The sequence below is a fragment of the Aythya marila genome (genome assembly GCF_965140915.1).
Source record: "Aythya marila genome assembly, chromosome: 10".
Lineage (NCBI taxonomy): Eukaryota > Metazoa > Chordata > Aves > Anseriformes > Anatidae > Aythya > Aythya marila.
This window is the reverse complement of record NC_139051.1, coordinates 10,369,663-10,383,384: the sequence shown is the minus strand read 5'-3', so window position 1 is coordinate 10,383,384 and position 13,722 is coordinate 10,369,663. Positions and strand designations below refer to the sequence as shown.

The 13,722-nt window shown below is 40.5% G+C and overlaps 1 protein-coding gene across 1 annotated transcript in view; it reads right to left on the bottom strand.

Moving 5' to 3' along the window:
- Window positions 1-4,056: 4,056 nt before the first annotated feature.
- UROC1 (urocanate hydratase 1) overlaps window positions 4,057-13,722 on the bottom strand; it is a 38,936-nt gene continuing 29,270 nt past the window's right edge. Inside the window, exons 17-20 of the mRNA XM_082767962.1 lie at window positions 13,391-13,490; window positions 10,477-10,558; window positions 5,154-5,253; window positions 4,057-4,295 (exon numbers count right to left, since the gene is read on the bottom strand). Of these exons, the coding sequence (XP_082624088.1) occupies window positions 4,155-4,295; window positions 5,154-5,253; window positions 10,477-10,558; window positions 13,391-13,490 (423 nt within the window). The 3' untranslated portion in view covers window positions 4,057-4,154. The remainder of the gene's footprint in view (window positions 4,296-5,153; window positions 5,254-10,476; window positions 10,559-13,390; window positions 13,491-13,722) is intronic.

Sequence of the window (13,722 nt, the reverse complement as noted above, 5' to 3'; positions counted from 1 at the left end):
TATTGTTATTATTATTAATGTTAATTCAGGGGAGAAGTTGTGGCAGTGCAGAGCGCTCCTAAACTTGCAGCCGGGGTGGGAGAGGTAGAATATGTGAATGGTGTAGCAAAATGTGAATGTTTTGGCAAAATAGCCCATGCACTGTTATTAGGATCATGAAAACAGCATTATGAACCAGCCCTGAGGGATGCAAGTTATTTCCCCCACGTTGAAGTCCTGGCTGTGCTGCTCCCTCACCCCAGCCCCTCAGAGAGGTAACCCAAGGGAGGGAGTCCAGCAAGAAATCCTACAATAATTACCTAGAATCATTAAGGCTGGAAAAGGCCTTCACGACCACCTGGCCCAACCCTCACCCTGCTGCCAGTGTCACCAACAGAGGGACAGGCAGAAGCGAGTGGCTGAAGGTGGTGGAAGTCCTAAAAAACAAAAAACCAACCCCGTCCTCCCACCCCCCCCAAAAAAAAAACAAAAACAAACAAACAAACAAACAAACAAAAAAAAAACAGTACAAAGGTAGTTAATGCATAAAGAGTGGTGTGCATTTTTTTTTCCCCCAGTTATTTGGGAGAGTTTCTCTCGCTCCAGTCTTGAGCAAAATGGAGAACTCTGTGGTAGAAATAACGAAAGTCCCAGCAGATGGTGCTGTGATTCTTCCACTGGGCAAATTTCTGCTTTCCTTGGAGCAATTTTGCATCGGATCTCCAACGGCAAGGATGGGGAACTGCTGTCCAGCCACACTTGGCTCTGGGGAAGTTGGTATTTGTTGCAATACCACTGTAGGTGCCTCCACTCTGCACCTCCACAGCTGTCTGTGCAGAGGCTGAAGGCTCTGGGTGCCTGAGCTCAGCCTCCCCAAAATCCCTGTTAGCCCCGTGCTGACTGGGTCAGGGTCACTCCTCCTGTTGGCTGCCCCTGGCCATCCTGATCTCACCTCTGAGCAGCTCTCCTTCACGTTCCTAGGAAAAGAAAAATGTGCCCAGGAACCTACTGCTCAAGCCATAGGTTCATCCCAAGTTGATGTCAAAGCTGAAGAATAAAACAAAAAAAAAGCCACAAATCTAATTTGCCATTGCCAGGAGAGACTTGACAAGATTATAACTAGTATCTTGCTCAGGAGAGCAAGCAACAGACATCAGAAACTTTATGCACTCAAAAGCCACTGTACTTAGACACACATACGTCTTGCATGTTCTTCCTCACAAGGCTCTGATGTTCTCTTGCCTCTACCTGCAACCACACAAAAGGTTTTCAGACAAGTGTCTGTGTTACGAGGAAAGCATCAAGATACTGCAGCTCATAGGAAGGACACTAGCCTGTGGCAAGCTTGGAACCTCACTACAAAAATTCACTACTTCTATATCCGCGGTCAGGATCTGACACAATGACTGCAGATGCGTGGTTTGACAGACTGCTCTGCCTGCATTGAGCTTTTCCAGCGGTGAGGTCATCTACCTAGAAATGACATCTGCATCCTCACTGAACAAGGCAGAACAATTGCTCATTCATAATCCCAGTTTCTCTGCAAACAAGCAGAGAGCAGAAAAAAATAAGGAGGCCCAGCCAAGCTCTGAAAGGGAATCTTTGAGCACACAGAAGCCATAGGCCAGGCCAGGGCAAAATCACCTTCTGTTTCCTCCCAGCAGGCAGGAACAGGTTGCTGTTCCCCTCTGCTTTCCCAAAGGTAATGTAAACCTCAGTTCACATGTGTTGAGTAATTTGAAATATACCATTAAAGGACCACAAAGTAGACTAAGAGTATACACATAACTGCATGTACTGTATGACTCAAAAATTATCATTGCCTTTCTGTAATCCCTTTGCCATATTCATACTAATTAATAGACAAATATTTCATAGCCTCATCTTCAGCTAGAAGCTCTCACATATACCTTCAGGTGCCGTGTCTCCCTACAGGTAGACCAGAGTTACAAACTCCCAGGGACTTGAGTGACATTAACATAGTCATACTTGCAAGGTTATGTCCTCTTGGCAGTAAAGTTGCAAGGAGGAAAACAGGGTTCCCTTGTTTTGTCTGGGATGTGAAGGTGAGCATGCTGGCAGGTGTCTCAGTACTAAATAACACAATGGTGAAAAACTCATGACAACTATGGAGCAGCTGTAGATTCTGTAATACAGAAAGCCATTATATTCTCTGCATGTTCCTCATAACAAAACAGTACCCCAGTTCTTTGGGGCTATGAAAACTAGAGTGGTTTTGCATGATAGTTACTGAGATGCCAACTTTAGGCCCAACCCAGTGTGGTTATTAATAATAGGTAACACATAACATATGTCAAAGCAAAGGCTGTCAAATCTGGCTGTCAGCTACTCACGTCTCAATTGTACAACTTGTCAATGTGTGTGTTTTTTCCATAATGTAAAGCAATTCCAATGAACTGCAGATTGCACTTCACAGAAGGTTCAGCTGCAAGCAGATGCCAGACTCTCACTATTCGTCTGGAGACACACACAGTATGTGAACAGAGTAAAGAACTGATTTCTGATTAAAAAAAATAAAATTAAAAGGTTTTCTTTGCCTGACACCAGAGGCAATACAGGGGTGCAGTGATTGCATGCTTGGTAAGTGCCACAGGGTCTAACAATTATTTGCTTTCCTGAGGCCCGACAGTCCAAAGGACCGCAGCTCATCACTCACCTGCAGCAGGCAGCATGGGTTTACCTGTGTAACCCCCACCTTCCCACCATGGGGTGAGGGATCCCGTGCCAAGCAAATCGAATGCCAGGCAGGATCAGCGGTGCATGTCCAGAATTACGTGCACACTGAGGCAGGGACCGCTGGCACTCTGTGTTCCTGTCAGAATGAGGCCAATAGGCAAGGGCCATACTTAACGTGAGGCTAATGATAGCTGAGAACTATTTTTGTACACGTACCAATATGTAAAACATTTCTGTATGTGTGCATATAAATATAGATATATGTATCTGTCAATATGTATGCGTAGGAGTTCATTCACAGTTAGCCTCAGATTTCACTTCAGCCTCATAGCTGATTAGAACAAAATATAATTCAGTGAGCTACTGTTAACAAATATAATGGTAAGTTCAAGTGCAAAATAGGAAGTTTCTTTTGGTTGCATCTAGGCATATTGGGGTCTGTGTCTTCTTATCTCTATCTTGGAAGAAGGGAGGCCAAAAGACTTTATCTCTCCCTTTATAACCATTTTCTGTGTGAAGGAAGCCCGTATCATCCTGCCCTTGATGCTTTAGTTTATTTCTTATCAGAAAAAGTCAGCCAGCACTCAGAATCTAGATTTTATGAAGGTTTCCATCCATTTGTAAACTGCTCAAGTGCCATGCACTTCTACAGAAGAAACCCATTGGTGTGAGGCAGCAAAGCACATGGCAGATTCAGCAGCAGGGCACCATCTCACACTGAGGCAGAATTTGACTCCCACTAATTTATTATGAGCTGTTCCATGTTTATCTGGCCTTAGTCTAAGATGTTTGGAAGTGGTCTACTACTTACCACCCTCTGGTTCTCCTCCACCACCACCACCCCTCCCAACCTACCTAAATAATTGGCACTAGATTTTCTTTTTTCTCAGGTAATGATTTCAGGGAGAAACACATGCAGGCAAGCTGCACTGGCCATTTACAGTTTATCTGTCTGTTTCTGTTGCAATAACTAAATGTTTTTATGGTGATATAGAAAAGTTTGATTCCAGCACATGTAATATTAGTACATACTCCAACAGCCAAAGAATAAATCTGTTTTACAAATCAGCATGTTGACTACTGGATTTCATGACTATTTGCTGATAGCAGCAGACTGAATTAGGACACAGTTCCAATTTCCAATTCAAAGTCTGATCTGCCAGAGCTAAGAAGTCTCCTCAAATTCTGAATTATCAGGAATATTTTTATATATATGGGACAAAATTCCAGTTCATTTTCTTAAAATGAACAGTTTCTCATTGCAAATACTCCTCCATTTTGTTAGTGAAAAGGCTGTTCCTGACAACAGTGGACCTGTCACAGACCAATACAGGTCTGCACTATTAACAAGGAAAAAAATAACAACAAAAACTCACATGAAAGAGACAGTTGCAAAGCTTTTATCATTTGCACAGGTAGGATATCAAGGAAGCAGCTTCAAATGTTTCTGCCAGGATAACAGTGCACTTGGAATACCACTAACTTTGCAGGGCTTGCTCTAAGATGTCTTCATCTGCCACCTTTTGAGGAAGAGTCACCTTCAACATGACATTCTCTTTCATTGCTTGGCAGATTGTTTCATAAGCGTAGTCATTACCTGACCAGCAGCGTCTTGCAACCTGTCAGACAAGAAAATCAATGGGTGTAAAAATCGTACATTTCTCATGCCACATCCCATCTTATGCAGTATTTGTGCAAACACTGGCACCCAATTTCATTACAATAAATATTTCAGCTCTGCCAGTTTCTAGTTTCCTTACTAATTTTGGAAGTAATTTGTTAATAGGTACTTCATTTTCATGAGTATTTGGATGGTTTTGAAACATTTTCATGCAGAAGCATATTGCTGGGCTGATAACATTGGTAGAGCCATGTACCTTAGATACTTCCCAAAATTCTCTCTACAAAAACTTACGTACTCCATCCCAGTTTGGTAAAAACAAGCCTTTTATTTAGATAATAGTCTGATTTAAACAATCGATGCTTTTTCAGTTGGATAAATAAAAGGATAAATGACACTCAATGCATTTTTAAAATATGAAATCAAGGAACCAAATTCTCTGCCAGTATGTATGAGTGAAACTCCACAGACAGGCACTCTCTATCTCTAAATGCAAAGTTCTGCATTTAGGTCTGTGTACAAGAAAGGTACCCCACATGAAAAAACATAATGTATTGGCACAAAGGAAAGAAGCACTTGCTTGTATCCAATGCACTACAAGTCTCTGCATTATGAATTGCATATCAGAGTGTGAAATATTCAGGCTCAAATGTGTTCAAGCAAGAAAATCACTCTGTTCCGATTTAGCAAAATATTTACACATTTGATTAATGTAGGGCTAATAAGAAGTTGCCAGGATCATAGCAATAACAGCTAGAAATGACCTTTCAAGTCAGCAACTCAATTTCCCTGCCACTCACCTATGATTATTCCTGGCAGTATATGCCAGTGAATGTATATAGTGAGTTTTACTTACTCCATTGGAAACATCCCAGCTGAGCATCATCTTAGCTCGTTCTTCAGCCTCTGTGGACCCATCCAAAACCAGGCCAAATCCCCCATTGATCACTTCACCCCTAAAAATATAAACATAATAGAATTCAATCAAAAGAACTGGAGCCAATCCTACAAAATCTACAGGAGTTAATTTGTTCAGTTGCACTGGAGGAAGGATGAAAATAGAAATTACACTGAATAAGAGAAACTAACAGTGACCTCTTAAATTCTTTAAAAAAAAAAAAAAAAAAAAAAAAAAAAAAAAGGGGGGGGGGCTAGTTTCCTGAGCTGCATAAAACCTATTCTACCTTTCATGTAAAGTTCTGCTAGCAGTGAGTATCTACTCCAAGCAGGTGTGCCAAAAACTAAGCTTATGCTGTGTTTCCTGGGGACCGCACTTTGTACTGGCTCTAGAAACAAGTAAAGAAAGGTTAGCACTTCTGATGGACTAGAGAGTTACCTATCTTAAGGTATTTTTGAAGGTTAAGCTGTTTGTGTTTGCTACGCTAGAGCCTGCCATATACTTAGGATCATGAGGAGGATTGTGTACTTACTGAAGCAGACAGATGGATCTATTTATATTCTCTCAAGACAAATGAGAGAGCATCTCTAATTAAAAAAAGTGTTAACCACTGCTTAATGCACATCTGCCTTGATCATTTCAAAAGTTGTCATTCATTTTGTATGAGATATGTAGATGTTTAAAGACACCAGTGCCAACTTTTCAGGAAGCAGACTTATTGGCAGAAGAAGAACAGAAACATGCTCCAAACTAACAGACCATACTTGGGAGAAATACCAGTCTGGTTTTAAAAGGACAGGGAAAACACAGAGAAAAACATCTTGTCTCACTTCAAAATCTGGTATGCTCAAGTTCCTGCTTTGTTGCATATGGTGAATAGTAGAGAACACAGTTTGAAAATCATCTATTACTGTAAATCTGTAAGAGACTTCTAGCACTATAACCCAGCATCAGCAATGTGTGAGATGGGGCATGTTTTACAGCAAAGCAACATGTGGTGTGAGAGAATACTAACGAAGGTCCTGGAGGCAAGATTTGTCCTCAGTGTTTTATAGTTAATAGAATGAGTATATTCACAAAATTTACTTAGAATAACATCGGACAAACCCATGAATCAGGCAGAAGTTAGGTATCCAGAAAAGAATCATTTCTTACATTTTCCAGCAGTAACTTTTGCTTCTCAGGAAATGGGAAAAATCAAGCTGCATTGGAGCCTCAACAAACTTGATCTGCTTTGTGAAACTAAAACTCACATTTTTCCCCTTTTCAATGTTATGTTGTTAATTACGTGATGTTAATTCCCTTTCACTGGTTATATACACTACCTGTGTGATAAGCAGGACCTTGTCACATAGATGAGCAAAGAACTCAGAGCTCCAGGTGTCACAATGATTCTACCCATTATTGGAACTCCCTCCACTTTACCATTGTTAGATATATTGCTATTACAAATACATTTTATCTTGAATTATTTTTTTCCCCAACAAACGTTTGTCATAGCAGAATATCAGAAGATTAACCACTTTCTTATATTTAGCAGGAAAATCTGAAACAAAATCATGTTTTAACTGAGATGTTTGAATATTCTAACCTCTGACATTCAAAATAAAACATTTCATTTTGATTGACACTCAACATGTTTCAGTTTGGAATTTAATTCCTAGGATTTTCTTACTGTGTGAAATCTTTCATTAACACTGCTCTAGGTCTCATTTTGGGATGAAAACAAGCATCCAAGCATTTGTATTTCTTGCCAACTCTACTTTTTGAATGGCTCATGTTACTGTCTTCTCCAAAAGAGGTGACCAGATTGAACTACAACATTACAAGTGTCACCGTATGAAGACCATGGCCAGTTACCACACTACACTCTGCTTCTGTTGTGTACAGAGACCAAATTAACAGTAAAAAAAGACTAGTGTGAAAGTATAAGCCCAGAGTACACTTACAAACATCAGTTATGGCATCCGGATCATAGTATGATCACACCTCAAGGCAGCCTACTTATGATTTCAGACAATAAGAAGATGAGACTTCTGAATTGGTGCTTTGTAAAGATTATTCACAATGACAGATGATGTTCTGTCAGTGGTAGAGATCCCCTCTGTGCACAGCATCCCAAAGAGCATCCTTTGAAGCTCAAGCATCAGCAGTGAGCGTCTGATCTGGCTTGCACTCCATAAATTCAAAGTCTCTCCATCAATTTCCATGGAGTTACCCCAGTGTAAATCAGAATTACTCATCAGAATCTGTCCTACTGTCTAAAAATCACTCATAAATTAGATGTCAACATTTGTTAGGATGGATTTTCTAGCAAAACCTCTCACTTTTAAAGGGGAACTCTCTGCCTTCATTAGCATTGGGTCATATTTTCAGGTAATTAAAGAAACATGTGGCATTTTGACCTAAGCTACCTCCTATAATTTCCAGATGTCTCCTTCTAAGGTGATCAAAGAAAACAAGGCCTCTCTCACAAACAAGATGTCACACTGTCAACAGCTCAGTTCAATTCTTAAATTACTTCTGCCTTTTTGTTACTATAGGTTACCCAGGCTCCATGCTAACATATATTCTCCTGCAAATAAAGAGGCAGCAAGAAATGAATAACATTCATTTGCTGTAATTATAGTCAAGACCATGTTAATCTTAAACCTCTGCAACAGCACATGATGCAGATTCCAGCTAAATATTAATCCTGCTTTTTTCCGTTTGCCCACCAGGCTATCGTGCAGGATGTCAGAGCAGGTAAAATACATCCCTCTGGTCTCAGAAAGAAGACACAGCAGATCTATCAACAGATCCAGGCGAGCCCAGCCTCTGCAAGGAGGACAGGGAGCTTGGCACAGTGCAAATGCTATTTCTGAACTCCCTGAACAAAAACAGTACAATGGCAACTTCATTTCCTTCTAATCATACGCATGTTTGTTTATAAATATATGTTTATTGCTTATAAATATAAGCTTTCACATGCTTCACATTTCCAAATCAGCTGACAAGAATATTTTATCAGGCACATGGAGATTTCTTTACAACAAAGTCAGCTGAATTTTTACCTCCCCAGAGAGAAAGCAAAACAGTCCTAAAACCTAGAAGCATCTGTCTTTCAGGCAAGGAAAGTCATTTATAATGGTTGGGGGATGGTTTTGCTTCTTTTCCCACCTTTAAATTATTCCTCTCTTTCTCCTGAGAAGGCAGAGGGGCACAGTGCTTTAACTAGCCCGGGTGGTGCCGTGATTAGTTAAACCAAGCAGAACCACCTGTCGTGCCACGGCTTTCGGGGCTCTGCAGACCGCGGCATCTAATGACATGACATTGTTACTGCATCTGAGTCCCAGCATGGAGGCTTATTAAAGCTCATGCAGAGACAGGACTAATTTTCAGGCACCGCATTCTTCACTGAAGCACAGTCATTTAATCACAGAGGGTTAAGACTACTCCTGAGAACAAGGTGAGCAGACACTGTGCCACAATGACAAGTCACTAAGCAGCCATAGGAGCTGGTAAAGAGGACAATCAAGCCCTGCTTTTCCATGGATATTTTGATTTCAGTGAATAGTCACATGCTAGCTTCCCAATTCATTACATAAATGACAGCACCTTTCCTCTGCCTGCAGGGACAACTTCTTTCCAATGATGCAGTTTCACTTCAGAAGCAACAATACAATGAAACTGTATTCCCAGTTTTTCCAGAAGTCAGGGTAGTCTCACCATTGATTCACTCTGTTTGAATTGCTCAGAGGGCTAGGAATTTGCAGGAGGGATTGGTTTTATAGAGGCCAGAAAGAGACAGGGAATAAGATCATCTTGATCAAGCATCATTAATGCACAGAACACTCATGGCATAAGCAATTACTTAAGCAATGCCAGTAATTATAATCACCATGAAAACATTCCAAGCATTTTGCACAACAGTTAGCGGAAAGTGTTTTTCTTCTCTTGTGTTCTATAAGCAATGTTTTAGTAGGTTAAACTCAACTAAAGCCATTCAGACAGATCTAGTCTGCTACTATCTGGAGTCTGACAGCAATAACCAGAATAAGTGGATATTCTGGTATTTTCCATTCAGAATTATGGAAGTTGTGAATAAAATCCTGACCGTTGTGGTTGTTACAACTGAAATCAGTAAAGTCAGATTTTCACTCCATGTATCTAAGCCCGCAGAAAACTTTCTTATCCCATTGTTCAGTTTTGCTCTTGCATACCTTCTATTCAGTAGCTACTTCACTAGAAAATCAAAGGAGGTAGAGTACAGGGGAGGGAATTCTCCATCTGAATTGAAGGGTTATTTTTCTAGCTCCAGCTCATCCAGATGAGTAATAACTAGGTATCATCAAGTGTCTCTGAGGAAAACATCTGCAACAAGTTCTTTGGTTTGCTGCTGTTGGCATATTCCAGAGCTGGATGAAACAGTGAAGTGAGAGATCACTAGAGTATTTAATAGAGGGTTGTCCTCCTTTTGACTGACTACACGACAAAATGAAGACATGACTGTAAATGGGAGAGGTTTTGCTGGACCGTGCCATAAAGAACAAACAAGAGTTAAATACTCTGTAGTGTACCCAGGCTTTCCTTTACCCTTAGTCTGTGCCAAGCCAGAGTAGCCTTTTAGTAGCATATGAAGGAGATTAATTTCCTTCTCAATAAATGATATTTCTTTCATTCTGCTTCTTAGTCTAGGCATTTATCCTAGTTCTGCATCTTACGTGAAGAAGGTGCTTAATCAAGTCCTTGCTTAGCTGTAGTCTTTTATGGTACCACGCAGAAACAAGGGGAGAAAGAAGAGTGGGGGGTTTGCCGGCACCTGAGCTGTTTTGTATCAACAACCCCTCGTTGCACTTTAGCACATGGGCATTTATATTGGGGTCCTAAGGTCACAGATTTAAATACAGCTTAAGGGGAAATCTAAACATAATCCATCCACTAACACTCTGGCTGTGCATGTGTGAAGACAACTTTGGAAACGGGATCTGTTCGAAAAGACCATGGCAGACTGTCCTTGTTTTGCAAATTAAGTTCTCCAAACTGTGCTGTGGCCAATGTCCAAAACACTTTTTCTTGACATATGGACATTAATTAAGAGAGCCTCATACAACACCACACTTTACCTTATAATGCATCCTTCCATCCCTTGTCTCCAAACCCATCCTTCCCATCATACTTCTCCAGTCATACACACACGTTCTCTAAAATTCACCTCCTGTCTCTTGTCCCCACACACATGCACAGCAGTGATAACTGGATTCAGAGTCCAGCTTTAGAAAATAAAAAAGTAAGTTCTTACCAGCCAACTCCACCACCATTGTGCAGTGCAACCCAGGTTGCTCCTCTGAACGCATCTCCTACAAAGTTTTGTACTGCCATGTCTGTGAGGAGAGAAAAGGAGTTACCAGGGCTCTGACATGCTGCATTTGTTTTTGTTGTTGTGCTGCTCACTTCCTTCCACTGCCACCTCGATTATGGCTGATTGAAGGCAGTGTTGGAAGCAGGGCTTACACACAGCTTCTCTCACATATATAGTAAATATCTCATGGTGGGTGGGGGGCAAACAGGCAAGAGTTCTCCCATTCTTTCTTTCCTCCCTACACTGCAGGAACCAAATGCTGATTTCACACCGTGGTTTACAAGGAGTTTTATGTATTTGTGATCCAGTTCAAGAAGCTGAAGAACGTACCACTTCTCAGCTGGGAGGTAGCTCCTGAGCGTGGAAAGAAATACAATCCTCTCCTTGGGAGTGCCTCAGTCATGGAACAGGCTGTACACATCCACATAGAAGATTTCAAAGTGAGGGGTCACTTGGAAAACTACGTACCTCGTAGCTCTCAGGAGAGCCTGAGCTGAAGTATTTTCAGATCAGACTGAGGAGTTAATTCAGCCCTGTGCAGAAAACCAGTCTAAAGCTAACGGGTTGTATTTTAGGAACAGTCACAATGAAAATGATATAAGCTGCCATTCTCTGGACACAGGAATTTCACCCTCAAAACTAGGACGGTTGAAATCACATGGGATGTTTCTTTTGTTTTAATAAATGAAGAAAAATAAATGTAGGAGCCAAATGTAATTTGACTAATGTTAAATGCACAATATCTGCTGAAGTGATCACTAGAATTTCATGTTCACTACAACTTGTGCTAAAAGATATACTCAGAGAGGTGGAAAAAGGTACACACTGAGGATAAGAGTAAAAAAAAAAAAAAAACAAAAAACACAACACTCGTCCAGATTTAATTCAGGAGCAATAGATTACTTGCTAAGCTTTTAACAGCAAAAAATGGGACATAGCAAATGTCCCTAGTCACATTTGTAGACCTACAGTAGTTACACGTCTGATGGAAAAATGAGTTTACTTGAGCACTAATCTATGTTAAACCCTGTCAAAAGCCCCATTATGGCATCTTTTATCTGGCATTATGTCACTTTAATAACCCAATTATCATAATTATAGTGCTGTCAGGAGGAAATGGGAGAGATTCAAATCCCTATACTCTAAAAATGTACAGATTTCTTCCTCAGCCACTTGCATGATAAGAGTGGAGCTTAGACAAGGAGCATGGTAAATAGACCAACAACGTAATAACACTGTGCTCCTTGGTTTCAGTAAAGGTCACTAACTGCACAAATGTCTGTGCTGAAATACTCTGCAGAGCAGCGATTACCCGTTTGACAGGGATCAGACTGAGGTCCTTACTGCAAAACAAAATGACACAGGCAAAGACTCAAAAATTCCTTTTGTGCCAGAGAGGAGCCAATTTCAATCGAACTAGCTCAAATTTGGCGTTAAAACAACAGAAAAGGAGGGAAAGAAGAGAGAGGAAGACCTAAGATGCAAGGTGTTCTTTAATTACCTCCAGAGGCTCATCTGGAAAACAGAGTTAGACTTGGTTTTAAAGACCAGTGAAATCAGTGGTCAACAGGATTTGGATAAGCCCATGGAGAAGGCAAATTGTTCATTTAATTCACAAAACTCAAAGAAAAACAGATAACATAGTAAGCAACCGGGTTAGCAGGCCTTGTTTCTATTTGCCCTCTTCTGAGAGCATTGCCTGGTGTTTACTTATATGGTTAGGCTCTTTGGTGGAGACTTCAATTTGGATTGCTGTTCTCTGTGCAGCTGCACCATTTTCTCACAGCTTGGCAGAAGCAAACATTATTTCAGGCCTCTATCCATCTGGCACATTAGAACCAGCCAACAAACTCAGAAAATGTTGAAGTGGGGCTGATAGGTACTGCTAAAAGCCTCATTTCATCAAGCAGTCCATTTAAGATAGCAGGGAACTTTTTTCCTTAACATTGAGCCATAATTTGTTTCTATTATGAATTCTCAGTCATAATGGGAGCCATTCAATATTCTCAGCTACCTCAATCATAATTTCTCTTTCTACAGCAGCTTGCATCCTCCTCTCTGAAGTCACTTCATGATTGTCAGTTCATGGCATGTGATAACACTACCGGGCTAAAATTATCGTCATCATTTCCACTTTATGGATGGAAAATTGAGGAAGATTTAGGTTAAAAACATTTAGTGCTTCACTCATTTTTCACATCTGCAGTCTGATATGTTGGATTTATTTTTTTCTAAAGCACCATTTCACAACCTTAAGAGCAGATTCTGGTTAGCTCAGGTCAGGTTTCTTTTGAACAGCGAGTGTACATAATTTGCCCACAGTCACACTGAGTGAGCAAAAAGGTTTGGAATATAATGCAGAACTCCTGACTTCCATTTTTGTGCTTTCACTAGCAAAGTATATATGTACCCTTATGCCCAGAAAAGTTCCTCTCAGAAACTCCAGACTTCTGAGTCTTTGATTTTGCTTTAAGCAAAATGCTGCTATAGATCTGATTTTGTGCATCCTGATGAATTACTGCTGTAATTCTGGTCAGATCACCTCTTTGAAAGAGTGAGGTGCAAAATTAAAATCAAACACAAGATGCAGTTCTCTAAAACAGATTGCTCTCCATTTACAGTGAAGTAAATCTGGTGCATCTTCATTGAATTGTCATTGTTCTGAGCCTCCCCTATTTATCTAGCTCTACAGACATTTCTTTATCTCTTGACAGCTATGTCACATTCACAGAAAATCTGATTAATTGGGATTATAGGGTTGAACAAAAACATTTCAAAATGTTGCATAAAAAATTCTCTTTTAAAGCAATTTTCTTGTTTGTCTGTACAGACAAGTCTCAGATGTTCTGCTGACCTGCGCAAAAGGCTGATCCATCATAAATGTTTGACGTTTCTCTGTAAGGACTGTCAGTCCCGCTCACATCATGGTGATCTCGGCTGAGGACTACTGGAGCCTGCAAAATCCAAGGACAAGCAAATGGAGTCCTTCATGGACTGGAAATGTTACCACAGATCATATTTTGCTGAATTCACTTTATCTGAAGTCATCTCAAATCTCAGCTTTGTTCCATCTCCTAAACTCCCTAAATCTCCTCTCCCTGCTATAATTTATTAGCAAAGGGACATTGATATGCTGCTTGTTCATGAGAGTCATTATCATTTCATAGCCAGCAAAAGGAGTTTGTT